This window comes from Delphinus delphis, chromosome 3 (assembly GCF_949987515.2).
Source record: "Delphinus delphis chromosome 3, mDelDel1.2, whole genome shotgun sequence".
Lineage (NCBI taxonomy): Eukaryota > Metazoa > Chordata > Mammalia > Artiodactyla > Delphinidae > Delphinus > Delphinus delphis.
In genome coordinates this window covers 13,220,678-13,248,463 of record NC_082685.1, presented here as the reverse complement: position 1 = coordinate 13,248,463, position 27,786 = coordinate 13,220,678, and the positions used below count along the sequence as shown (strand labels likewise).

Sequence of the window (27,786 nt, the reverse complement as noted above, 5' to 3'; positions counted from 1 at the left end):
CATCAGTGATGTGCTTAAACAGGGCCTGCATCCAGTGAATACTAACTTTTACCCCCGTCACTCTCGGCAGTAGCATGTGACTCCGTTTTTCTGATCACGGCTAACTCAGTGTCATCAATTTCCTTTTTTTTTTTTTCCCATTGCGATGGGGGGGAAAATGAAACCCTCTGTGGTTTCCCTCTCTTCACATCCCCAGCTTCCAGCAATACATGCACTTTGTACCAGACACTTATTACATGTTTGAGTTATAAAACCAGATTCTTGGTGAGATTTTTCTTCTGTTCTTTTCTTCTACTTGGCTGAGGTCTCGCTCCCACAGCTGGCCCAGGCTGGATTTCAGATTTTCTGAATTCTACCTGAAACTGCCAGAGACCAAAATAGCCACTGAGTGTGTGACCTCTGGTCTGAGCTTGCAAACAAGGCTGCCGGGCAGTTCAGAGAACATTGCTTTGGATATTCTGAGGCCTGGGCCAGAGGCAGACGGTCCTTGGTCAGCACCCTAACTAATCTGGGCCAAGGCTGCTTGGAATGAGATGTCAGTGACCCATGTCCAAGGTCCAGTCCTGTTTCTAAGGATGTGGCCAGAAACTCAGCCGTATTTTTTGGCTATATTTGGAAGAATGCTGGCCTCTGCTGAATGTGGGTTGGGGACCTACTGTGTGCCAGGCACAAGGCTCTAATGGAGACATAACCCTTTTCTGGAAGTCAGGGCAGGAAAAGGGAAATAAACCAGAAAAGCAGTGTCGGGCTTCCCTGGTGGCCCAGTGGTTAAGAATCTGCCTGCCAATGCAGGGGACACGGGTTCGAGCCCTGGTCCAGGAAGATCCCACATGCCGGGGAGCAACTAAGCCCGCGAGCCACAACTACTGAGCCCGCATGCCTAGAGCCTGTGCTCCGCAACAAGAGAAGCCCCTGCAATGAGAAGCCCGCGCACCACAATGAAGAGTAGCCCCCACTCACCGCAACTAGAGAAAAGCCCACGACGCGCAGCCAAAAATAAATAAATAAATAAAATTAAAAAAAAGAAAAGAAAAGCAGTGCCTATAAAGGAATGATTTCTGAATGTGATTAATGCTCTGAAGAGGATGAAACAAGGAAATGAGACGGACCTACTGGGGTGGTGGTGAGTTGGGGTGGGGGATTTCAGCCAGGGTGAGGAGGACCCCTAGGAGGAGGTGATGTTCCAGCTAAGCCCTGAAGAAGCAACTAGTTTTGCAGGAACCTGTAGGGTATGTTCCAGGCAGAAGAAACAGCAAGTGGTGCAAAGGCCCTAAGGTGGGACTGTGTTGGGTGGGCCCTTGGAGGACTGCTGGGTCTAGAGCAGCTGTGTTTGGGGAGAAGGAGGGAGGGGAGGCCCAGGTATCTGGGGCCACGTCAGCCTCCTTAGCAATACAGGAGCCTGCTTTGGGCACCACCCAGCTGTGGGTGCCCGGTTTTCACCTTATTTCATCCCTCCCTCAAACTCCTGGCTTGAATGCCGCATCTGTGACCCCAGGAGGATTTAGGTGAATGGCCTTCCGAACCATGCCTCAGTTTCCTCATCTGTAAAAGGGGCCGAATAATGGAGCCTTGCTCACAGGGAGGTGGGGGGCACCGATATAACTCACAGCAAGCGATCGGTGAACATTGTGGAATGCATAACAGCCTCGTCCCCAGCGTGTGACTCGAGTTCAAGCGGCCACAGCCTGCAGGACGAACTGTCCCCATCGTACGGGTGGGTAAACTGAGGTTGGGGAGTGGGGGCAACCACGCACTACTGTGGGGAGAGTTAGGGATGGGGCGTGCACTCTGCGTCTTGGTCGCGGGGACGCGCACGCCCAGCAGCCCGGCCGGGGGCGGGGCCAGGGCGGGGCGGGGCCGGGCTTGGGGGCGGGGCGGCGCGGTGGCCGAGCGGCGGCAGCGGCAGCAACGGGCTCGCCGGGCCGGACAGGAGTGGGTCAAAGGCGCAGCCTGAGCCCGCCATGGAACAGCCCAGGAAGGCGGTGGTGGTGACGGGTACGCGAGTAGTGCTCTGATGGCGGCCGCGGCAGCCGCGGCCCGTGGCGGGGGCGGGTCGGGCGGCTCCGGAGGCAGCGGGGCCGGAAGAAGCGCGGTGGCCCGGGTGGGGCAGGTGCTAGAAGTCGTCCCAGGTTTGGCAGATGTCATCGCCCGCGGGAGCCCAGCTCAGTCCGCGCGACAGAGAAAGTGGAGAAGGGGGCGCCCCTGTGGTCCCACTGTCAGGAGTCGGGGCAGGCAAGGACGTGGGTGTCCTGCCAAGTGCCCCACACGGAGCAGGCCCCTCTGGCCTCCTTCCTTCCCCGGTTGGGGACAGGGACCCTCCGGGCGCTTGTTTCTTGTGTCTGCCCGGCCGGCAGGCTGGACTGGACTCCTCCCTGCCCCTCCCGAGGTCGGGTTTGTCACCACCCCCGGTCCCAGGGGACAAAGGTCGATTTGCGGGCAGGAAGTGCCGCGTGATAAGTTAATCTCTTGCCAACCACTGCTCCCCGAGCCCTGCGCTAATGGGGGGTTGCTCCCCCCAGGCAGGGGCAGGTGAAGTTTGGGGAACCTCGGGTGCCCGGCCGTTCTTCCGCTTGTCCCAAGGACTGTCTTGGTCAAAATCTTTCCTTCCCGGGCTGTTTGTGGGTGAGTCTGGACCCCTGCCCCACTGTCACTGACTCCCCAAAACTAACTGCTTCTCCTCTAGGAGACTCCACCTCGGAGCCTCGTGTGCGGTCAGTTTCTGCCAGGCCTCTGGTCGGCGTGGGGGCGTGCGGTATTTTGACCCTGTCAGGAGGGTCAGAGTGAGAAATCCAGCTAAGGTTCGAACAGGTATATTGTGGTCCAGGGAGGTTTGGGCTGGTCCTGGAATTCCCAGGAATACGGAAGAAGCCACTTATCTGACAAACAGGTGTGTCGAGTTGCCAGAGGGTCACTTTCCCCTGCAGCCCTCCTATATCTGCTTATTTATTACTTTAGTCCTGACTCAGCAGGCAGCCACGGGACTGGGCATTTTTCTTGCATGAGCTCGTTAAATCTTTACTGCCTCCATTTTGCAGAGGGGGAAACTGAGGCTCACAGAGGTCACCTTGTTTGTAAGTGGCTGAGCTGGGACTCATACTTGGTCCATGCAGGAGGAGGAAAGGGGTGGAGAGGTTCTGACCCTACTTGGGGGCCCCCTGCTGATCCAGGGAACAGCATCCCTCCCAGGGCCATGATACCACTTGGGACACTTGGCCCAACTGGAGTGACCCATGGTTCAATGACAGCCTTTCTTAGAGAGGTTTATTTTTTAGAGAGGTTTATTTTTTAGGTGTGTTGGGGGCGATTAGAAGAGGGAGGCCACAGACTTTCCTGGGTCTGTGTTTGAATCCGTGCTCTTCCGTCTTCTTGCTGTGAGACCTTGGGCAGCTGGCTTCACCTCTCTGTGCCTCAGTCCCAGCTCCTCTAAAATGGGCCCAGGAAACACCTGTGCCTGAAAGAGAGGCACAGGGAGGCTGAATGCCACAGGGCATGCAGAGCACTTAGCACATCCTCAGGTGAGAATCTGGTTTGTAAATGGGGCCTGGAGTTTGAGTGAGTAGGGAGGAGGGTGGTGGGATGATGTCTGGACAGCCTGACCTGGGAGATATACACATGCATCCCTTAAGGGCCGTTCCTTATCAGGTGATGATTCACAGACCGCCTATGGCCCTGCAGTTCCAGAGTCCAGGGAGGAGGCACAAAGACAGTGATAAAATTATATTATATTTAGGGGTCAAGGATAGGGGAAGAAATCGGGAAGGGAGCAAGGCCAGCCTTTTCTGGGGCAAAAGGAGGGCACTGGCCTCTTGCTGGGCATGAAGGTCAGGTGAAAGTGAGGACGAGAAAGGACTCACAGCTTCTGTTAAGAGCAGACAAGTTTGTGTGATGGAGGGCTCTGAAGGGCCACTGGGTGCACCCCAAACTTGGGACCAGGCCCCCGACATTGTCCCAGGTGGCAGCTGCTCCCGAAGCTCCCTGTTCCATTCTCCTGGATGAAAGCAGCAGCCTGGCCCTGGGCAGGCCAGGAGGGGCCGCTGGGTGGTGACATGCTGCTTTTCTTATTTTTTTCAGGGTTCGGCCCTTTTGGGGAACACACTGTGAATGCCAGCTGGATTGCAGTCCAGGTAACTGGATCCAGAGGGGAGGAATCAGGCTTGGGGCTGGGCTTCCCCTGGAAATACTTGACACCAAAGAAAGGAAGTAACCTACGAAGAGAATGTCTCCTGTGAAGCTTCCTGAGAGATATTTAAGTCTGATATACACTTCCTCTCAGATAGTTACCACTGTAGCTTGCGTTTGTTGAGTGCTTGCTCTGCGCCAAGTGTTTTTTGCTGCCCAGCATGCTGAATTCTCCCAGCAACCCTTAGGTGCAGTTATTCTTGTGCCCACTTTATGGATGAGGAAACTGAGGCACAGAGAGAGTTATCTGAGGTCATCCAGCTCAGAAACCAGAGTGGCATTTCTTCGGAAGTATCCCATGCCACAGCCAGGTTTTGGGGGACCAGGCAGGGATATTGGGGGATGTATTAACCTTGTAGAGGGGGTGCAGTGACCCTCAGTGTTGCTTCCTGGCAGCTGGAGGAAGCAAAGGCTGCATATTGCGGGGGAGGAGGTCTCTCCCGCTGTCCTGAGCCTTCCAGTTTCTTTGTCAGCTGGGGCATTTGGAGGGACAGACTGGGGAACAATGGGCAGAGAGAAAGAGAGAAAAGTTTCCTCCTTATATAAATCAGATCTGCACGGACCAGAGCCAAGCTCTTGTTAATCCTAGCCCATTAGCTTCTTGATTTAAAGCATCCCCTGCTTTCCACTCCAGAGCCCTGAATTCGGAGAAAAATCCAAGCTGAAACCTCAGTGTGTCTATTCCCAGTTGGGGTGCCCCACCTTTTTTGTTACCCTTCTTCCAGACCTCAAAATCTTGGCCACATTCCTCTCCCTTTTTAAAAATTTTCACCCCACTTTGCTAGCGGAACAGAGGGACAGGATCCCCGGGATTCCGCAGATGGGAGCATGTCTGAGGCCCTGCTCGTCGCACCCGCTCCCTGGAGCCCCAGACAAAAAGGAAACAGCGTGTTTCTGAAGACGTGTGTGTCTGGCTTTGTGCGAGTTTCAGACAGGAGTCTTCACGGGGCTGAGTGGACACAAAGCCGTGTGTCTGAATTCCTGGGCCCCAGACACTATGATCTGCATCTAAATAGGAGAAAAATCAATTAAACAATCTTTGGAAATCCCTCCGAGCTTTGGGACTCGGATGGTGGAGGATGGCAGCTTTTCATCCTGCTGCCGGTGGGGACATACCCCTTATATTTCAGTCACCCATCTCTCCAGACCTCACCTCTAGAAGACTTTCAGTTTTCCTCCTCAACTTTATGAGACAAGAAGAGAGAATTCTCCACCATTCCCCAGCTAAAAAATGCCAACCTTCCCAGATCCAATTGTTTCCCTTAAAAAAGCAACAACAGCAAAAACTGGAGTTGCCCGTACATACCCTGAGTGCGCACAGCAGTGTTAGCCCATGAAATTTGACACGTGTACCTCCGCAGCACCTGAGTTCAGATCAAGACCTAGAACATTCTCAGCCCCTTCTCTGTTCGTCCCCATTGCAGAAGCCCCTTGTGTCCTTTCCCAGCTACTCCCACTCCGCCCGCCAACCCCACTCCCAGGTGTAAACCTCTCTGCTGACTTTATGGCCTCCATAGGTGCGTTTTACCTGTTCTAGAACTTGGTGTCATTGGAATTGCACTTGGGTCCTATGCCTTCTGCACAGCAGAGCATCTGCCGGATCCACCCATGGGGTGGCTAGGAGCTGCTGGTGGTGCTTTTCAGTTACTCTGGATAAAACAGATTTGCCCATGGAAAGGGTGTAGTCATTGGATGGGTCAAATCCGTCCCTCAAGAAAATATGCCTCAGAGTGTTCTTGGTGTGATCCAGACATGAGTTGTGGGCAACCATTGATGTCTGTCACCTCAAGCTGAAGATGGGTGTTTGGTGAGGCGGAGTGAGCAGCCGTTACTTCCTGTCCCAACTGATTTTTCTGAAGCTCGAGTTGCCACCTGTGGAAGGAACTCCTTCTCCTCTGCCAGGGACCAACTCACTTCTCTCTGTCTGTCTCTCCCCTTCTCTCTGTTTCTCTGTCACTCTCAGTCTCTCTCTGGGTGCCTCTATCTCTCTCTGGGTCTCTGTCTCTTCCTGACTCTCTCCCTCCCCCACCTCCTTCTCTCTCTCTCTCTCTCTCTCTCTCTCTCTCTTTCTCTTTCTGTCTCTCTCCTCTCTCTCTTATCTGACCTTCCTTCTTCATGCCCTGGGTGAACTGGCGCCCCAGCAGAGAGTGAACTGTTTCCCACCAGCCACATTCTGGAGGTGGGAGTTCTGGGGACAGAGGGGCACCCCTCCTTTCCTCTTTCCCAGGAAAAAATGCCGCTGCCCCTGGCACCCCACACAGGAGGGACTGCATTTTTCAAGTGTCCCGTCTCCCCGCAGGTCTTGGGTGGCGGGAGTGGGATGCTGGCTGCGGGTCTTTCTCGCCCTAGGAGGCTCAGGTGGGTGTTGAGGGCTTGGACTCTGTTGGCTTGGGGCCAACTGTAGCCTTCTCTGCCCAAGTGGGGCAAGGAGGAGTCGGGTCACAGGACAATTACTGCCACAGTGAGTCTAGACAGACCTGCTAAGGATATTAACCAGGGAACAAAGCGGGTCTTTGTTATGGGGTCAAGGGAATCGGTCAGACGCAGCCGCGCGGCAGGGTCTTGTCAGGTAGGTGGGGTGTAGACAATGTGTTGTCTGGGGCGCACAAGCCCCGTTACTTTCACAGTCTGTGCTTGGTGGCTGTGCTGGCTGCAGATTGTTGTGGGACTTGGGGTGCGCCGCTACCCTCCCCCCAGGAGGACTGTCCAGTCCTTTTGGAGCAGAAAGTGGTCAGAGGCCAAGAATTTCGCTTGATTACGGGCCACCTGCTTCTCTTAACTTCAGATGAATGGTACAGCTGCTCCTCCCCCACCATTGCCCTTATTAAAATTGGGGAATCATTTGTATAAAAACATGTACAGATCTTCAGTGCCCCCATCACTTTGGTGAAAAGTGTTTATGCCCATGTCACCAATACTTCGATCAAGGTGGTTGATTCCCATCAACCCAGAACATTCTTTCCTGCTACCCCACCCCCCGCCCCCCATCGCTCCTCAGCTGCTTCCTGAGCTCCGTCACCGCAGATGAGTTTTGCCTGGTCTCAAGCTGCAAAGAAATGAATGGGATGGTGTGTTCCTCTGGCACCGGCTGCTTTTCCTCACCCTGTATTGGTGTGTGTGTGTGTGTGTGTGTGTGTGTATGTGTGTGTGTGGCGGGGGGACAACTGTCTCCTTTCCCGACCCACCCCTCCTCCCATTGGCACTGACACCGGGGGCTTCAGGGTTTGCTCCCCAAGAGTAAAGCAACAAGGATGCCCCTCTCAGGGTCTCTAGCGAGCATGCGGACGCCTCTCTGTGGGGATGCTGGCCATGGTGTGTGTGTATTTCTTTGATGGTGGGTTTCTTAGTTTATTTTTTCCCCTAGATGGGGAGGGGGTAGGTGGGGACCCAGAGGACATGAGGAGGAAAGGTTAGGACAAGAAGGTGACTCACTCCATGGCTCCCTGGTGGCACCAGGTCATTTCCTACCGTCAAAAGTCGATGTGGGCGATTCTTCCCACTAATGCTTGGTAAACATCACCCAGTGGGAGAGACCCTTGAGTTACTCTGGGCGGGCAGTGGTGCTCAGCATGTAGCGCCTGTTCTGCTGGGTGAAGGGAGAGGGGCAGAGAGACAGGATCCATAAGGCGGGGCTGCTGCCCTGAGCTGGGGGTCCGACCTTGGCGTATCAGATGTCATGGTGGCCACCGGGAGGGTTACTGCGCCGTATAGAGGGTTCCTTGGCTTGGTCACTAACCGAGTTAGTAGCATCCTCAGTACCCCACCCCCCCTGCCCATAGAGATTCTTCCACCAAATTGACTTGCCTGGGCATATGGGTGGCCTGTCCCGTGGACAGCTTTGGCGATAACTCCCTGAGTGAAACTCTGAACAAATAAAGATGATCCTTTTAAGTCCTCACTTAACCTGGGGGATGGATTCTTTTCACTACTGGACTTTCAACATGTTGCCAGAAAGCACTGCCAGGGCCATGCGGAAAAGAAACGGGAGGGGGCAGGGAACTTTCAAGCTGTGGGGGACAGGAGGGTAAGAAAAAGTTGGGTCGTGGTTGACAGGATGTAAAGATAGATGAGATTATTTACCTTATGCTGAGATGTCTTTGCTGGAGATCTCTCCTCCCAGCCACGGCAGGAGAGGAAGACAAAGAAGTCCTTTCACACCCAGGTTCCCCAAGTGTTAACATTATATTACATTTGCTCTTTCTCTATAGATAAATAGGTAGGTAGATAAATATAGTTTAAACATTTTTTGACTTCCAAGTCATTTTTTAAACTATGGTAAAATATATATAACATAAGCTTTACCACCTTAACCATTATTATAAAGTGTACAGTTGAGCGGCATTGAGCACCTTCACATTGTTGTGCAGCCATCACCATCATTGGTTTCCAGAACTTTTTCATCTTCCTAAACTGAAACCCTGTCCCCATTAAACACTAACTGCTCATTCCTCACTCTCCCGGCTCCTGGCAGCTACCACATTCTCCTTTCTGTCTCTATGGATCTGACTACGCTAGGGACCTCATATAAATGCAAGCATACAGTTTTGTGCTTCTGCGCCTGGCTTATTTCATTTGGCATAATGTTTTCAAGGTTCATTCGTGTTGTAGCATGTGTCAGAATTTCCTTCCTCTTGAAGGTTGATATATATCCCATTGCCTGTCGCAAGCTGTATATACCACATTTTGCTTATCCATTAATAGGTCAGTAGACACTCGGGTTGCGTCTACATCTTAGCTCTTACGAATAATGCGGCCGTGAACATGGGCCTACAAATATCTCTTCAAGGTCCTGCTTTCAGTCCTTGTGGGTATAGACCCTGAAGTGGAATGACTGCATCCTATGGTAATTCTGTGTTTAATATTTTGAGGAACTGTCGTGCTCTGTGTCATTTAAGGGTCAGTTGCAGACATGATACTCCTCTATCCCTAAATAAGCCACCGTGTGTTTCCTAAAACACAGCCTCAGCACAGTGATCAAAATCAGGCTTATTGGACATTGATACAATTCTATAATCTACAGACCTTATTCAGATTTGCCAACCACCCTGTTAATGTCCTTCACAGCAGAAGAAAGTTCCAGATTATATGTAGGGTTCAGTTGTCCCATTTCTTTAATCCCCTGTGGTCTGGAAAATTCCTCAGTCTTCCTTTGCGTCTCACGGCATGACATGTTTGTCAAGAACTGCTCAATCCTTCGGAGAGTGTCCGTCAGGGTGGCTCCTCCAGCATTTCCTCATGACTAGATGGAGGCTGTGTGTGTATTGGGGGCAGGAATCCCACAGAAGTAACGTTGTGTCCTTCTCCGTGCATCATATCAGGAGGCACTGGTTATATTGCTGCGTCTCATTCTTGGTATCATTGACCTTGATCACTTGCTAAAGGTGAGGTCTGATGGATTTCTTCTTTGCAAAGTTACTCTCTTGCCCTTTGTGATGAGAAAGCATCCATAGAGAGATACTTTGAGACCCTGTAAAGAGATGCTTTGAGACCATATTAGCATCCCCTGGTGAGTCTCACCTGAATCAGTTATTATTTTAGTATGATGCTTGCCAAATGATGGTTTTCTAGTTCCATCTTACCTTTGACACTTTTTAAGACCTTCTGTGAGTTTATTTGTATCTGCGTGGACTCATGGGTACTGTCTTCAACAGATGATAATCTCTTAATTTTTTTTAAATTTTTATTTTATATTGGAGTATAGTTGGTTTACAGTGTTGTGTTAGTTTCAGGTCTACAGCAAAGTGATTCAGTTATACATATACATATATCTATTATTTTTCAGATTCTTTTCCTGTATAGGTTATTACATCCTTCTCTCTTAATTTTGATGTTCAAATTGTCCCGGATTTGGCCCGTGGCAGCCCCTTCAGGCTGGCTCCTGTATCATTCTTGAGCACTTCTTCCCTTTTTGGTTTCAGGCTCACTTTTTGGAAACGCATTTTTTTTAACTTTTTTTTTTATTCAAACAGAAAGTCACACAAATTATAATCATCCTCATCAGTTCACTCAGTCCCATGTAATTAATTGTTTTTCATCTTGGTCTTTTGTTAGCACTTTTATGAATTCATCACTTTTCCATTAGAGTTCTGAAAATGCTTATTCATGCAGTTCAGCAGTATAGTCAGTTACCAGAAACCTGTACTTGTCAGAGCCTTTTCCATGAATTCTTTGAAGATGAAACCCTTTTATAGGAACTTTTTTTTTTTTTTTTTTTTTTGCGGCACGCGGGCCTCTCACCGCTGTGGCCTCTCCCGTTGGCGGAGCACAGGCTCCGGACGCGCAGGCTCAGCGGCCATGGCTCACGGGTGCAGCCGCTCCGCGGCACGTGGGATCCTCTCGGACCGGGGCACGAACCCGCGTCCCCTGCATCGGCAGGCGGACCCCCAACCACTGCACCACCAGGGAAGCCCAAGCCAAGTGTGTTTGACTTTAGCCTCTTTGGGCCAAGTGCTCACTTTTTCTTTTTCACTTTTGAAAACATAATTGAATGTGGCCTTTTATGTCTCCTTTCACTCAGCATAACATTTTCAAGGTCCGTCCCTGCTGTAGCATGAATCAATGCTTCACTGCTTTCCATGGCTGTGTTGGGTCTTTGTTGCTGCGTGCAGGCTTTCTCTAGTTGCAGCAAGCGGGGGCTACTCTTCGTTGCAGTGTGCGGGCTTCTCACTGCAGTGTCTTCTCTTGTTGCGGAGCACAGGCTATAGGCACGTGGGCTTCAGTAGTTGTTGCATGTGGGCTCAGTAGTTGTGGCTCGTGGGCTCAGTAGTTGTGGCTCGCAGGCTCTAGAGCGCAGGCTCAGTAGTTGTGGTGCACAGGCTTAGTTGCTCGGCGGCATGTGGGATCTTCCCAGACCAGGGCTCGAACCCGTGTCCCCTGCATTGGCAGGCGGATTCTTAACCACTGTGCCATCAGGGAAGTCCCCACTTTCCTTAAAAATGAAAAGTTTGTGTATCCCCATTTCCCCTACATGTTCAAGATCCTGATAAAGGGACACAGTTCATCATTTAAAGGAAAAGAGGAGGACCCCAGATTGGGTGCCTTCACATATCTGGGTCCTTCCTCCTGCCCAGGCAGTTGGGAATTTGAAATTCCTGCAAATTATGTGTGTGTGGAGGGCTTGGAAGTGGATATTTACTCTGTAGATTTTATTTTGTTTCACTTCATTTCATTTCTTTTTTTTTTTTTTTTTTTTTTTTTTTTTTTGGCCATGCCACGTGGCTTGAGGGATCTTAGTTTCCTGACCAGGGATTGAACCCGGGCCATCGGCAGTGAAAGCATGAAATCCTAATCACTGAAATCCTAATCACTCGACCACCAGGGAATTCCCTTGTCCTGTTTCTTTTCTTTTCTTTTTTTTTCCTTTCTTTTTAAAAAATATTTATTTATTTTATTTTTGGCTGCATTGGGTCTTCGTTGCTGCGTGCGGTCTTTCTTTAGTTGTGGCGAGCGGGGACTACTCTTTGTTGCGGTGCGCGAGCTTCTCATTGCAGTGGCTTCTCTTGTTGCGGAGCTTGGGCTCTAGGTGCTCGGGCTTTAGTAGTTGTGGCATGCGGGCTTCAGTTGTTGTGACTCACGGGCCTAGTTGCTCCGCTGCATGTGGGATTCCTGGACCAGGGCTTGAACCCGTGCCCCCTGCATTGGCAGGCGGATTCTTAACCACTGCGCCACCAGGGAAGCCCCCGGTCCTGTTTCTATTGATTGATTTTTCTCTTCATTATGGGTGGTAGTTTTTGGCTTCTTTGCATGCCTGGTAAGTTTCAACTGATGCCAGACCTTGTGAATTTTACCTTGTGGCATGCTGTATCCTTTTGTATTTCCTCAAAATATTCTTGATCTTTGTTCTGGGATACAATTAAGCTACTGGAAACAGTTCCTTTCCAGCCTTGCTGTTCAGTTTTGTTAGGCAGAACCAGAGCAGTCTCCGCTCTGGGGCTAATTTTTCTCCACTTCCTTGTGAAGTTTTTCCACTCTGGCTGGTGGGAACAAGTATTTCCAACCTGGTGTGAGCTCGGAGGCTTGTTCCCTCTGTTCCTTTCAAGTGGCTCTGTCCCTGGCCTCTGCATGCGTGTAAACCCATCAGTCCTCAGACTCTCAAAAGATCTCTGGATCAACTTCTAGATTGATCTCTCTCTCTCTTCCTCCCTCTCTCTCCCTCTCTCTTCCTCTCTCCCTCTCTACACACACTCTCTACCTACTTCCCTCCTCCCCTTCCCCTCCCCCCTCCTCTCCCTCCCCCTACCTCCTCTTCCCCCCAGGTACCTCCTGTCCACGACTCCACTCTGCAAACTGTAGCCTTCTTACACTTTCTAGAACCTCAGCTTTGACTCCTCAACTCCACGTCTGAAAACTGTTATTTTACACATTTTATCTATTTTTTTTTCACTTATGCCATATTAGGCAGAAATTTTGGATTTTTTTTGGATTTTTTTGGATTTTTTTTAAAGGAAACACATTAATGTTTTAAAATATAATTTAACATTGTTTTATTTTTTCTAGTTTCTTCTATTGTTTTATTTTTTCTCCCTATGACATGGATACTACTGTTCACCCATTTACAGATGAGGGAGCTAAAGCACAGAGAGGTTGAGTGACTTACCCAGGGTCACCCTGCCAGGGAGTGAGGGGAGGGGAGGGAGAACAAACCTGGTCACCTGGCTCTAGAGGCTCCACCCCTGATTCCTACCCTCCACCATCCATGCAATTAAGAGCTGCTTTTTTCCTTTTTAAAAAAATTGAGATGAACTTGCATAGTATAAAACTATTTTAAAGTATACAAATCAGGGCTTCCCTGGTGGCGCAGTGGTTGAGAGTCCGCCTGCCGATGCAGGGGACGTGGGTTCGTGCCCCGGTCTGGGAGGATCCCGCATGCCGCGGAGCGGCTGGGCCCGTGAGCCATGGCCGCTGAGCCTGCGCATCTGGAGCCTGTGCTCCGCAACGGGAGAGGTCACAGCAGTGAGAGGCCCGCGTAACGCAAAAAAAAAAAAAAAAAAAAAAAAAAAAAATAAAGTATACAAATCAGTGGCATTTATTACATTCACAGTGTTGTCCAACCACCACCTCTATTTAATTCCAGAACATTTTTATCATCCAAAAAGGAAATCCTGTCCCCGTTAGCAGTCACTCCCCATCCCCAGTCCCCAAGCCCCTGGCAACCATTGATCTGCTTTCTGTCTCTGTGGATTTGCCTGTCCTGGACATTTCACATAAACAGAGTCATATAATATGTGACCTTTTGTGTCTGGCTCTTTTCATGCAGCATGATGTTTTCAAGGTTCATCCACATTGTAGCATGTGTCAGTGCTTCATTCCTTTTCATGGCTGAGTAATATTCCACTGTATGGATGGACCACATTTTGTTTATATTCTTTCATCCAGTGATGGATACTTCAGCTGTTGCAAATAGTTAGGAGCTACTTTTAAATGTAGGAAAGGATGAAAAGGAAAGCGGTCACAGCCAGCAGTGAGTCCAAACCCCCACTTACAGTTAAGAAAAACAAGGCACCCTCAGGAGGGTCGGGTACTTGCCCAGGCTCACCTGGGTCTGTATTTGTTCTCAGTCCAAGCTTGAACTGCTCACTTGTTCAGCCGACATTCACCAGCACCGAATGTGTGCACATCTTGGGCCGTGGCCAAGACATTGACCTGTGGGACCAAGAGAGCATGTAAAGCAGGCTGGGCATCCAGAATGTCTTCTTGGGAGGCTGAGACATGAAGGCTAAGGAGTCAACTGACTGGAAAGTGATGGGAAGAGCATTCTAAGTGGAGGGAATAGCCAGTGCAAAGGCCCTGAGGCAGGAGTGAGTCTGGTATGTGGGAGGCTGTGTTGGGAGAAGTGAGCAGAAGGGGGACAAAGGGAGAGGAGGGCAGCATCCCGACCCCTCAGGGCATCGTGGGCTATGGTGGGGAGTTAAGATTTTTATTCTGAGCGTGGCAGGAGCCACAGCAGAGTGGAAGCAGGGAAAGCCTGCGTTGTGATTTTAGATGCTGCCTTGGGGGACAGGAGGCTGGGGCAGTGCTGGGGAGGAGGTGGGGCTTGATCTCCAAATCAATTTGCCAAAACAAAACTTGGGTGTATCCAACAAGCGTCAAGCAAACAGTGGTCTATAACCTCCTATTATTTTTAATGTGTGGCCATTCAGAATAATCACTCCGGGCGTGCAGCGTGCACAAACAGGGTGAATATTGATAAAATCACGGGAATGGAAACAGGGAGCACAGATCTAAAACCTCCAGCGCTTCTCAGGGGTTCAATGGTGTAAAAAACAATACGGTCAGGTAGGAATCATGGTTGTGTGCCAGCGAGCACCAGGCCTGCCTCGTCTCTGAATCCATAAACCCTTGAAGAAAGTCCCCTCTGATTCCCACCACCACACTCCAGGGAGTTGAGAAGACAAAGGAGCATGAAGAATAAAAATATTAGTGACTAAGAAAAATGATTGTGGGAGAAATTAAATAGTTTACAAAGTTTTCTCTTTAGCGTCTTTTAAAATAGATCTCACACAAAATATAACCACCCTCCCCCCCAGCCCTCTACCCATCAGTGTCTGCAGCTCGCCGTGCACCACGTTTGGGGAGCAGGTTTGCGCTCTGCCCTCTTCTGTCCGGCGGGGAGGGCTTCCTGATGTCACACGTAACTGGGCTTAGCAAGAGGGCTGGGGTCCCAGATCCTGGTGTTGGCATTTGAGACTCCCCCCCGCACACACACCTGCCTCGCCCCACCTACCCTCCAGATGTCCTTGTCTCCAGGTGACCTCTCTGGGGAGCAATTTGGAATTAGCTATCAGTGAGGAAAGACCTGCTGTTCCAGGCATCGGATACTCTCCAGAGCAACTGCAGTCAGTGGGGCACAGATTTGGCATAGCGTGGGTATAGCAAGGTCAAGGCAACTAGAGAAAGAAATCCTGCAGCCGCTGCAGGAGATGCAAGAACTCACCTCTAGGGACTTCCCTGGTGGTCCAGTGGTTAGGACTCCACACTTTCACTGCCGTGGGCCTGGGTTCAGTTCCTGGTCGGGGAACTAAGATCCCACAAGCCGCGCAGCGTGACCAAAAAAAAAAAAAAAAAAAAAAAGAGCTCACCTCTAGTGAATTCGGCACGGCCAGATGCAAAAACTGCTTCGCCTGGGACCTGCCCATAGAACTCTGTAACATCCGCCAGTGGTAGCATGTCCAAATTACTGCATGAGATCTGAGAATAATATGAAACAGCCTGACCGATAATCATTATTTGGGGTATTAATTTTACCATGAAGAATGCTCAGTTTTTGATATTGAGCTGAAACCTTCATCCCTGAACGTCTCTGCTCACCCCTGGACGCCAGAGCTGCCAGGATCATCATTCCTCCGGGAAAGTTGGTTCTGGGTCTGCTGTGCTCTGGGTTGTGGGCCATCTGGGGGAAGGAGGCCCAGTCATGGGCTCTGCCACATTGAGAATCTGAGGAAAGCATCCGTGTTTCCCCAGAAAAGTACGCATGTGGTGATCCATCATAGCCCTTTTTTCCCAGATATATATTTATATATACATATATATGTATGTACTTATGTATACATATTCTTTTTCAGATTTTTTCCATTATAGTTTATTACAAGATAGTGAATATAGTTCCCTGTGCTGTACAGTAGGTCCTTGTTGGTTATCTATTTTGTATATAGTAGTGTGGATCTGTTAATCCCAAACTTCTAATTTATCCCTCCCTGCCCTTTCCCCTTTGATAACCGTCAGTTTGTTTCCTGGGTCTGTGAGTCTGTCTCTGTTTTGTAAATAAGTACATTTGTATCATTTTTTTTTAGATTCCACATATAAGTGAGATCATATGGTATTTGTCTTTCTCTGCTTGACTGACTTCACTTGGTATGATAATCTCTAGGGCTATCCATGTTGCTGCAAATGGCATTATTTCACTCTTTTTTTAAAAAAATTATTTATTTTTGGCTGTGTTGGGTCTTTGTTGCTGCGTGCAGGCTTTCTCTAGTTGCAGCGAGCGAGGGCTACTCTTCGTTGCAGTGTGCGGGCTTCTCATTGCAGTGTCTTCTCTTGTTGCGGAGTACAGGCTATAGGCACGTGGGCTTCAGTAGTTGTGGCACGTGAGCTCAGTAGTTGTGGCTTGTGGGCTCAGTAGTTGTGGCTCGTGGGCTCAGTAGTTGTGGCTTGCAGGCTCTAGAGCGCAGGCTCAGTAGTTGTGGTGCACAGGCTTAGTTGCTCCGCGGCATGTGGGATCTTCCCGGACCAGGGCTCGAACCCATGTCCCCTGCATTGGCAGGCAGATTCTTAACCACTGTGCCACCAGGGAAGTCCCTATTTCACTCTCTTTTGTGGCTGAGTAATATTCCATTTATATATATATCACATCTTCTTTATCCATTCATCTGTTGATGGACATATTTAGGTTGCTTCCATGTCTTGGCTATTGTAAATAGTGCTGCTATGAAATTTGGGGTCATCATAGCCCATTTTTGTTTATAATTCATGATGTTCTTAAACCCCTTCATTCCTGAGATGGTTAGAGGCTCCCTAAGGAGTTGGGTCCATCTGTAAATATATGTTGAGACCCTGCTATCTACCATGCACCAAGTCTATAAATAATTCTTAACAGGTGTAACAAAGGGAGAGCGTAATAACAAACAACAAAAATAATAGTAGTAATGGTAGTCAACATTATTCGAGTCCCTACAGTATGCCAAACATTGCTTGGAACTCTTTAGCGTGAATTAGTTCCTTCATTTGTTATAACTACCTTGTGAAGTAAGTACTTTATTATCCCCATTTTACAGATGAGGAAACTGAGGCACAGAGAGGTTGAGTGACTTGCCCAAGTCACTGCCCTTCCCCCCACAGGCAGGGTTCAAATCCAGGAGACTAGCCTCAGAGGCCATGGTATCATGCTGCTGCCCACGGAGATGCTGAGAGAGGGGGTGGGGAAGGGGCTGAGGGAGGATCTTTGGGATAGGCCAGCGCATGTGCCTTCCCGCTCTGCAGTGAGTCAGGAACCCCGCCTGTCTTCTGAGGATAGGTCACTCTGTCCCCAGGGATCTAGTTATCCCTGCAGCCCTGACCTAATGCCACATTTCCTCTGCTCTTGCTCCCAGGAGCTGGAGAAGCTGGGGCTCGGTGACAGCGTGGACCTGCATGTGTATGAGATTCCAGTGGAGTACAAGACAGTCCAGAGGCTCATCCCCGCTCTGTGGGAGAAGCACAGTCCACAGGTAAATGGGGCAAAGATGAGTGGGGGAAAGGTAGGTGCTTCCCCATCAGGACCTGCAGGTGGGTGCCCCACACATGGATGGCTCGTGTGACTTTGTTCCTGCTCTCATCACATGGCTGACGCCACAGCCTTATTTCCTAAAGTGCCGCACTTTCCTGGGTTACCCTTAGAGGTGAGGGAGGAAAGCGAACATCTGGAACTTCACAGAGCCTGGTTCTGTCCCACTTGAGTTCTGTATCAGTCATGACCTGTTTGGTGATAAGTGACAGTCAAATCACACCTCAATCCAGCTTGAGCCCAAATGTTGGTATGCTTTAGGCATAGCTTCAGGTGCTTCAGGTGGTATAGATTCAGGTGCTCACCCAGTGTCGTCAGCCTCCTCTCTTGACCACGTAGCTTTGCTTTGCTTTCCACTTTGCTTTTGCTGTGGCAAAGATAGGTGGTTGCTGGCTGATATCCTCCCAACTCAGCCGCTCAGCAGAAAGAGAACACCTCTCCTCCAAATAATTCCCCAAAGTCTATGGCTGATTCTCATTGGCTGGCTCGGGTCACAGGCCAGTCCCTGAGCCAATCACTATGGTTGGGGAAGAAGGAATGCTCTGATTTGTGAAGCCTGAGTCCCACATGCCCACTCCGGTGGCCAGAGGGTGGTGTCACCTCTCTCCAAACCTCCTAGAATGAGAAGAAGTGGAGGGTGGTCCACAAAGGGAAAATAGCTGTGGGAGAGAGCTGTGGTTTTAACCCGATATGATGGAATGGAGGCCAGACAGGCAGGAACCACACCCTCCCACAGAGGTAGTTTTGGCCCAGCCAAGACCTTGGGCAGGAGCCATCTGGGAACTTACCTGGGCTGGTATCTCTGACAAGTGCAGTCCCAGTCCCCTTTGTGGGGGCCTCACTCAGCTTCCGACCCTAGCCTGCTGTTTCAGATCCTCCAGGGCTGGCTGGAGGTATCTTCCTTTCTAAGAAGCCCTCTCATTGCACCTCAAGTAGAATTTGTCCCGTAAGGGGTGGGTGGGTGGGATAAAGTGGGAGGTTGGGATTAACATACACACACTACTATATATAAAATAGATAACTAATAAGGACCTACTGTATAGCATAGGGAACTCTACTCAATACTCTGTAATGGCCTATATGGGAAAGTAATCTAAAAATCAGTGGATATATGTATAACTGATTCACTTTGCTGTACACCTGAAACACAACATTGTAAATCAACTATACTCCAATAAAAAAAATTTTTTTGAATGTGGCTACTTTCTTATTTTTATTATTGTAATTAATGAAGTTCTGTGTTCTAAGGTACACATTACACTTTGTATCCATGGACCCTTCTTGATACATAAAAGTATCATCAAGTATGTAAAAAACAAAAAGGTCAGGCAATAAAGCAAAAATAGGACAGTAAAAACAATCCGATATTCACTTTTGTTTCCTTTAACACAGAAGTGTTCTTAACAATTGCTTGCTGTTGGCTCACAGAACTAGAGAATGTATATTAGAACATCTGTACTCAGAACAATGATCTTCCTTGGCCGTTACTGTGATAAGAAGCAGTAAGCCATATAATTTGCAAGAAGAAAGCTAATGAATCCTTCAGAAAACACAACTGGCCGTTTATCTTCAGTGCAAAATAATAAGGTGGCAGGAGTATATAGAGAAACAAGTCTTGGAGAACATCCTGTAAGGGAAGCCAGCTGTGCTTGTATGGTCACAAGCTTGTTATAGAAATCAAACAATTCCTCGTGACTGAATTCCACAAGAACTTCCTTCAGGCTCTTCGACTCTTCATTGCTCACTCCTAGCTGTAACACAGCTTGAAGAGATTTTAGTTTTGCTTGGGCAGAGTGGGCCATCTATCTGAAGGTTAAGCTGCCATCGACCGTCTCCAGCTTGTGGGGTGCGAGAATCCTCTGCCTGAATTTTTCAATTGCTTCGTGACCCATAGACGACCAAGCATTGACAAATGCTTCTGCTTTGTCTTGTCTAAGATGAATGTTCTCTAACTGCTGCTGCAAAGCAGCTGGCTTCACGTTGTGATATACGGCCTGTTCTAAAATGAATGATATTGTTGCAAGAACTAGGTGAAGATCTTGTCTCTCTAGAGAAAATGCAGCTTGGAGTCTTTCTTCCTCTTCTTCACTGAAACTATTCTCAGCCTTCAGGTGAAGTTTTTGAAGAATTGGGGTGAGCAATCGTGGAAGTTTTCCTATATCTATTTCATTTATCAGCGACACTGCTTTTTTCATGCTGGGGCTCTCCTGCAGAGTCAGTGCCGTGGATGCCGCCATCCTTGAAGCTCCCTCAAAACTCTTTTTTAAAAATTAGAATTTGGGGGCTTCCCTGATGGCGCAGTGGTTGAGAATCTGCCTGCCAATGCAGGCGACGCGGGTTCGTGCCCCGGTCCGGGAAGATCCCACATGCCGCGGAGCAACTGGACCCGTGAGCCACAACTACTGAGCCTGCGCGTCTGGAGCCTGTGCTCCGCAGAGAACAAGAGAGGCAGCGGTAGTGAGAGGCCCGCGCACCGCGATGAAGAGTGGCCCCCGCTCGCCGCAACTAGAGAAAGCCCTCGCACAGAAACGAAGACCCAACACAGCCAAAAATAAATAAATAAATTTATTTTTTAAAAAAATTAGAATTTGTCCCTTTTTACAGAGGGGGACCTGGAGGCTCAGTGAGATGTGACTGAAGGTTCTGTGAATGAGCTTTTTCCTCTACTGTCTATATAGTCCTGCCTTATTCTAGCTAAAAAGAAAACCTAAGGCATGAAGATGTCTTAAAAATGTCTCACTATATAGAAAGGAATAAAGAAGAAGCATTTTGGGTCCAGGCTGCTACTGATGAGCTGTGAGGTCTCAGGGAAGCTCCTTGGGCTCCCCGTGCCTCAGTTTCCTCCTGTGACAGGTGGAAATAATAATAGTCAGGAATCAACCAAGCACAGATCAAAAATATTTGAAAAAAAATTCCAGAGAATTCCCTGGTGGTCCAGTGGTTAGAACCCCATGCTTCCACTGCTGGGGGCCCGGGTTTAATCCCTGGTTGGGGAACTAACATCCAGTAAGCCGTGCAGTGCAGAATAAATAAATAAATACATAAATTCAGAAAGTTCCAGAAAGCAAAACTTGAATTTGCCTTGAGCTGACAGCTATTTATTTATATAACATTTGCATTCTATTAGGTATCGTAAGCAATCCAAAGATGATCTGAGGTACACAGGAAGATGTGCAGTAGGTTATATGAAAATACTACGCCATTTTAGATGAGAGACTTGAGCATCCCCAGCTGTTGTTATCTGAAGAGGGGGGGAACCTGGAACCAATCTCCTGTGGATACCGAAGCGAGGGGTGACTGAAGTACTAAAATTCTACCACCCAATTCCAGCGCGTGGGTGGGGTTATCCCCACACCAAGCAATTCTTGGAGAGCGGCTGTGGGTCCTACAATTCAACTCAATTCTGACACTACCTACCCAGAGATAGAATCGCATTCCACAGGGTAAGGGCTCCATCCTACAGCACTGCCCTCCACTTCAGATGCCAATCTTTTTTTTTTTTTTTTTGAAGTATAGTTGATTTACAATGTTGTGTTAATTTCTGCTGTACAGCAAAGTGATTCAGTTATACATATATATACATTCTTTTTTTAATATTCTTTTCCATTATGGTTATCACAGGATATGGAATATAGTTCCCTGTGCTCTACAGTAGGACCTTATTGTTTATCCATTCTATATAAAATAGTTTGCATATGCCAATCTTAAGTCTAGGTTGTTACCTGTGCTTCTGTCCAACTGGCTATAAATCAGGGGTTCCCATGACCCCTTCCTTGGGTTCCATTAATTTGCTAGAGCAGCTCACAGAACTCAGGAACCCCATTTACTCACTGGATTACCGGTTTACTATAAAAGCATATAACTCAGGAACAGCCAGCCAGATGAAAGAGATGCATAGGACAATGTATGCTTTGTCCTACGCCCTCCCAAGCATATGCTGCTTCGCCCTCCCAAGCGCCCTACTCTCCCCAGCTGAACTCCATCTCCAGGCCCTCTCCCTTCCTCTGAGGTAGGGGGGTGGGGCTGAAAGTTCCAACCCTCTAATCATGTGGTTGGTTCCCCTGGCAACCAGCCCCCATTCTAAGGTGCTTTCCAAAAGTTACCTCATTAACAAAACAGGGGAATTCCCTGGAAGTGCAGTGGTTAGGACTCCACGCTTCCATTGCAGAGGGCACGGGTTTGATTCCTGGTCAGGGAACTAAGATCCCACATGCCATGCAGCAGAAAAAAAAAAAAAAAAAAATTAACCGAACAGGACATCTTTATTGCTCTCATCACTTAGGGAACTCTAACGGTTTTAGGAGCTCTGTGCCAGGAAGAGTGAACTAAGAACAAATATATATTTCTCTTTTTATTTTTAATATTTATTTATTTATTTTGGCTGCACTGGGTCTTAGTTGCGGCATGCGGGCTTTTAGCTATGGCATGAGAACTTTTAGTTGCAGCATGCATGTGGGATCTAGTTCCCCAACCAGGGATCGAACCCCAGGCCCCTGCATTGGGAGCATGGGGTCTCACCCCCTGCACCACCAGGGAAGTTCCAACACATGTATGTCTCTTACTACAGATCTCGCTATCACAAGCACTAACATCATGAGTTTGTGGTGGGGATGAGAGAGATGAGGCCAGTAGGGCAGTAAACAATTCTCAGCCCACCCCAGGGTTTCTCAGCTACACTGGAGCCAGAGCCTGCTCTGTGATGGGCTGTGCTGTGCACTGTAGGGTGCTGAGCAGAATCCCTGACCACCACCCATGAGATGCCAGGAGCACCGTGTCTCCAGTTTGATACCCCATAACGTTTCCAGATGTTGCCAAACATCCTCTGGAGGCAGGCTTACCCCTGGTTGAGAACTCCTGGTCTGTAGTAAGCTCTTTTTTAAAAAAAATATTTATTTATTTAGGCTGCGCCAGGTCTTAGTTTGGCACAGGGCATCTTCGTTGCGGCATGTGGACTCTTAGTTGTGGCATGCGGACTTCTTAGTTGTGGCACACAGACTTCTTAGTTGCGGCATGCATGCAGGATATAGTTCCCCAACCAGGGATAGAACCCCAAGCCCCTTGCATTGGGAGCGTGGAGTCTTACCCACTGGACCACCAGGAAAGTCCCTATAGTAAGCTCGTAATAGTGGTTAACTGGTACCATGGCTATTGTCATCACTCACATCTTCTTCACACACATGCATCTTCATATACATTTGTGCTCACCCGCAAGTACTGTTTAAGCATCGTACTGCATGGATTAGCATCCTGTGGCTGACGTAACAATTGACTGCCAACTAGGTGTCTTAAAACTACAGAAATTTATAAGCACACAGTTCTGGAGGCCAGAAGTCCAAAATCAAGGCATGAGCAGGGCTGTGGCTCCCTCCAAAGGCTCTAGGGGAGGATCCTTCCTTGTCTCTTCCAGCTTCTGGTGGCCCCAGGCATTCCTTGGCTTGTGGCCTCATCACTCTATCCTCTGCCACTGTCTCCGCATGACCTTCTCCTTTCCTCTCTCTCTGTCCCTGCTCTGTGTGTCTCTTTTAAGGGCATTTGTCAATGGATTTTGAGCCCATCCAGGTAATCCAGGAGGACCTCATCTCAAGATCCTTTACTTAATTACATCTGCAAAGACCCTTTCCCAAATAAGGTCCCAGTCACAGTTTCCAGGTATTAGGACAGGGACATACCTTTCCTTTTCTTTTTTTTGGTGGTGGTGGTGGAGTCACCATTCAACCCTCTATACTACAGCTACTTTTTTTTTTTTTTTACTTTTTAGCCGCACCGTGCGGCATGTGAGATCTCCGTGCTCTGCAGTCGAGTCTTAACACGCAGGGTCTTAACCGCTGGACCACCAGGGAAGTCCCTACATTCTTTTTTCATGCCCAGTCTCTGAAACTGTTGTGTGTGCTGCACTGGCATCTCAATCTGTATCAGCCATGTGCTGGCAATCTGTATATCTTCTTTGGGGAAATGTCTATTTAGGTCTTCCACCCATTTTTGGATTGGGTTGTTTGTTTTTTTGATATTGAGCTGCTTGTATATTTTGGAGATTAATCCTTTGTCAGTTGCTTCATTTGCAAATATTTTCTCCTATTCTGAGGGTTATATTTTCGTCTTGGTTATGGTTTCCTTTGCTGTGCAAAAGCTTTTAATTTTCATTAGGTCCCATTTGTTTATTTTTGTTTTTATTTCCATTCCTCTAGGAGGTGGGTCAAGAAGGATCTTGCTGTGATTTATGTCATAGAGTGGTCTGCCTATGTTTTCCTCTAAGGGTTTTATAGTGTGTGGCCTTTCATTTAGGTCTTTAATCCATTTTGTGTGTTTTTTTAAAATTAATTATTTATATTTATTTTTGGCTGTGTTGGGTCTTCATTTCTGTGCAAGGGCTTTCTCTAGTTGCGGCAAGCCGGGGCCACTCTTCATCGCGGTGCGCGGGCCTCTCACTACCGCGGCCTCTCTTGTTGCGGAGCACAGGCTCCAGATGCGCAGGCTCAGTAGTTGTGGCTCACGGGTCTAGTTGCTCCGCGGCATGTGGGATCTTCCCAGACCAGGGCTCGAACCCGTGCCCCCTCCATTGGCAGGCAGATTCTCAACCTCTGCGCCACCAGGGAAGCCCATTTTGTGTTTATTTTTGGACATGGAAGCAACCTAAGTGTCCACTGACAGATGAATGGATAAGGAAGATGTGGCACATATGTGCAATGGAATATTACTCAGCCATAAAAAGAAATGAAATTGAGTTATTTGTAGTGAGGTGGATGGACCTAGAGTCTGTCATACAGCGTGAAGTATGTCAGAAAGAGAAAAACAAATACCGTATGCTAACACGTATATATGAAATCTAAAAAAACAAAAAATGGTTCTGATGAACCTAGAGGCAGGACAGGAATAAAGACGCAGACATAGAGAATGGACTTGAGGACATGGGAAGGAGGAAGCATAAGCTGGGACGAAGTGAGAGAGTAGCATTGACGTATATATACTAGTGGGAAACAGCCGTATAGCACAGGGAGATCAGCTCGATGCTTTGTGATGACCTAGAGGGGTGGGCTAGGGAGGGTGGGAAGGAGGCGCAAGAGGGAGGGGATATGGGGATGTGTGTATACATACAGCTGATTCACTTTGTTGTACAGCAGAAACTAATACAACATTGTAAAGCAATTATACTCCAGTAAAGATGTGGAAAAAGAAAAGTCACTGTGAGATATATCACCGTAGGGAAATAACCAATAATCAAATAAAGAAAATGCATAGAAAAAAAGCTTGTATCAGCCACATTTCAAATGGTCAATAGCCACATGTGTCCTGTGACTGCCCTATGGCACAGTGTGCTCATCAGTCTTTATTTTAAATGTTCACATATTTTCTTACAGTGCCCTTTCTGTATATAAACATGCACACAAATAATTAATATTTGAAGTTAAACTGTATTCAGTTTGGTATCCTGCCTCTTATAAATATGTTATCATGAGCATTTAACCACACAGGTCATGAAAAATTCTCCCTTAACATTATTTTAACAGCTGGGTGATATTTAATAATTAATACAACCATTCTCCTATTATTGGGCATGCTGGTCATTTCTATGTTTTGGGGTTTTTTTCCTCACTTTTATAAATAACACCGAAGTGACCGTCGGCAAATTATTATCCCTTTGATTGTTTTTAGGTTAGATTCCTGGAAATTATACCTTGCCTTTTGTGTTTGGCCATATGTCTTGAAGATTATTTCACACAGAATTGCCTTGGGCATGTTAACAGCTACAAAGTAGCTCATACTTTATTTATCCAACCCCCCCCCCGCCCCCACCTCACCATGGATGTCTAATTAGGTTGTTTCCAATATTTGATTGTAATGACAAAGCTGCAATGAACATCTTTGCATATTTCACATTCTTGCATGTTTCACTTGGCACACCTTTCTGTAAGAGTGACTGTAGGGTCTATTCCAGCAGCAAGATGTCAGAAAGCACGTAACCCCCAGCAGAGCTCTGTGAGGATGCTGCCCTCTCCTTGGCCTGGGGGGACTCCCAGTCCCATGACCAGACCCTATTAAGCCTTGCCCATCTGTCTGCAGCTGGTGGTGCATGTGGGGGTGTCAGGCATGGCGACCACAGTCACGCTGGAGAAGTGCGGGCACAACAAGGGCTACAAGGGGCTGGACAACTGCCGATTCTGCCCTGGCTCCCAGTGCTGTGTGGAGGATGGGCCTGAAAGCATTGACTCCATCATTGACATGGACGCTGTATGTAAGAGGGTTACTACACTGGGCCTGGATGTGTCAGTGACCATCTCACAAGATGCCGGCAGGTAAGGCACCATGGGGCCCTATGGTGTAGGTGTGAGTAGGGGTTTCCCTCCTACATCAGCCTAGGCTGGGTGTTGAACAAGCCAAGTGTGTTTGACTTTAGCCTCTTTGGGCCAAGTGCTCACTTTTTCTTTTTCACTTTTTTTTTTTTTTTTTCGGTACGCGGGCCTCTCACTATTGTGGCCTCTCCCGTTGCAGAGCACAGGCTCCGGATGCGCAGGCTCAGTGGCCATGGCTCACGGGCCTAGCCGTTCCGCGGCATGTGGGATCTTCCCAGATTGGGGCACAAACCTGTGTCCTCTGCATCAGCAGGCGGACTCTCAACCACTGCGCCACCAGGGAAACCCTCTTTTTCACTTCTGAAAACATAATTGATTTACCACCCGATTAAAGCATGGGATAATTTTTTTTACGCATGGGATATTTTAACAGTATTATACATGATATTTTTACATAGAATTTCACAGTATATAAACCTCACCATCCATGAGGCACAGAGTTCAGTATATATGTGTATGTGTGTGTATATATATATAAAACAGGTTCCACGGATTCTGCTCCTGGAACTCATTGTGTGTGGATTGTGGACCCCGGCATCTCCCACCTGCACGTTGCTCCGGCCGTCTCCCTGCTGTTCCTCCGGCCACCTCTACCCCAACCCTGACAGTCCTTCTCTCCTAAGCAGTCAGTTTGTCTGTTAGTTTCCTGTGGCTGCTATATATAACAAATTACCACGTTGGTGGCTTAGGGCAACAAACATTTATTCTCTCCCAGGTCTGGAGACTAAAAGTCCAAAATCAAGGTGTCCGCAGGGTTGGCTCCTTCTGGAGGTGCTGAGGGGAATCTGTTCCATGCCTCTCTGGCTTATGGGGGCTGCTGACAGCGCTGAGTGTTCCGCGCCTTGAGATGCTTTACCCCAGTCTCCGCCTTCACCTCCACACGGCCTTCTTCCCTGTGTGTGTCTTCACATGGCCTTCTTTTCTTTTATTTTTTTTAAGATTTTTTTGATGTGGACCATTTTTAAAGTTTTTATTGAATTTGTTACAATATCGCTTCTGTTTTTTTTAAATATATAAATGTATTTATTTATTTTTGGCTGCGTTGGGTCTTCGTTGCTGCGCACAGGCTTTCTCTAGTTGCAGCGAGTGGGGGCTACTCTTCGTTGCAGTGCGCGGGCTTCTCATTGCAGTGGCTTCTCTTGCTGCGGAACTTGGGCTCTAGGAGCGCGGGCATCAGTAGTTGTGGCATGTGGGCTCAGTAGCTGTGGCTCGCAGGCTCTAGAGTGCAGGCTTAGTAGTTGTGGCGCACGGGCTTAGTTGCTCTGCGGCATGTGGGATCTTCCTGGGCCAGGGATCAAACCCGTTTTTCCCTGCATTGGCAGGCGGATTCTTAACCACTGCGCCACCAGGGAAGTCCCTGCTTCTGTTTTATGTTTCAGTTTTTTGGCTGCGAGGCACATGGGATCTTAGCTCCTCGACCTGGGATCGAACCCACACCCCCGGCACTGGAAGGCGAAGTCTTAACCACGGTACAGCCAGGGAAGTCCCCATGTGGCCTTCTTACAAGGACACCAATCATTGGACTTAGGACCTACCCTAAACCACTATGACCTCATCCTAACTAATTACACCTGCAAAAACCCTATCTCCAAATCAGGTCACATTTTGAGGTTCTAGATGAACACAGATTTGGGACAGAAACTAACTATCCAGCCTATTAGAGGGTCTATTAATTTAAGTCCGATGATGTCCCTAACTTGCTTAATTCTTCCTACAGCTTCCACTGCACCTCGAATGAAATCCCAACTCTCCACCATGCACAGGTTCTGTGCGGTCTGACCCCTGCCCACCTCTCCACCGTCCTCTGCCTTCACTCTTGCCTCACCACTGCCTTCCAGACCCACAAACCAGCCTCCTCCTGTTCCTCAAACACACCAAGCTCACTCTAGCATCAGGGCCTTTGCACATGCTAAGACCTCTGCCCAGAGCTCACCTCCCTCTGGTAATACCTCTTTCAGGTCTTAACTCCAAAATGTTGCCCCTTTGGGAAGGACTCCCCAG

At 48.4% G+C, this 27,786-nt stretch overlaps 1 protein-coding gene and 1 pseudogene across 5 annotated transcripts in view; one reads left to right on the top strand and one right to left on the bottom strand.

The window, feature by feature from the left end:
* The first annotated feature begins 1,868 nt into the window (after window positions 1–1,868).
* PGPEP1 (pyroglutamyl-peptidase I) overlaps window positions 1,869–27,786 on the top strand; it is a 42,415-nt gene continuing 16,497 nt past the window's right edge. For 2 of the 5 annotated variants that reach the window (XM_060008051.2, XM_069540555.1), the window contains exons 1-4: window positions 1,869–1,995; window positions 4,072–4,124; window positions 17,265–17,381; window positions 25,496–25,728. In XM_060008051.2, the coding sequence (XP_059864034.1) occupies window positions 1,962–1,995; window positions 4,072–4,124; window positions 17,265–17,381; window positions 25,496–25,728 (437 nt within the window). In that variant the 5' untranslated portion in view covers window positions 1,869–1,961. The other 3 variants (XM_060008052.1, XM_069540554.1, XM_069540556.1) reach the window with 3 other exon arrangements.
* LOC132421836 (COMM domain-containing protein 10 pseudogene) lies at window positions 18,458–20,881 on the bottom strand (annotated as a pseudogene).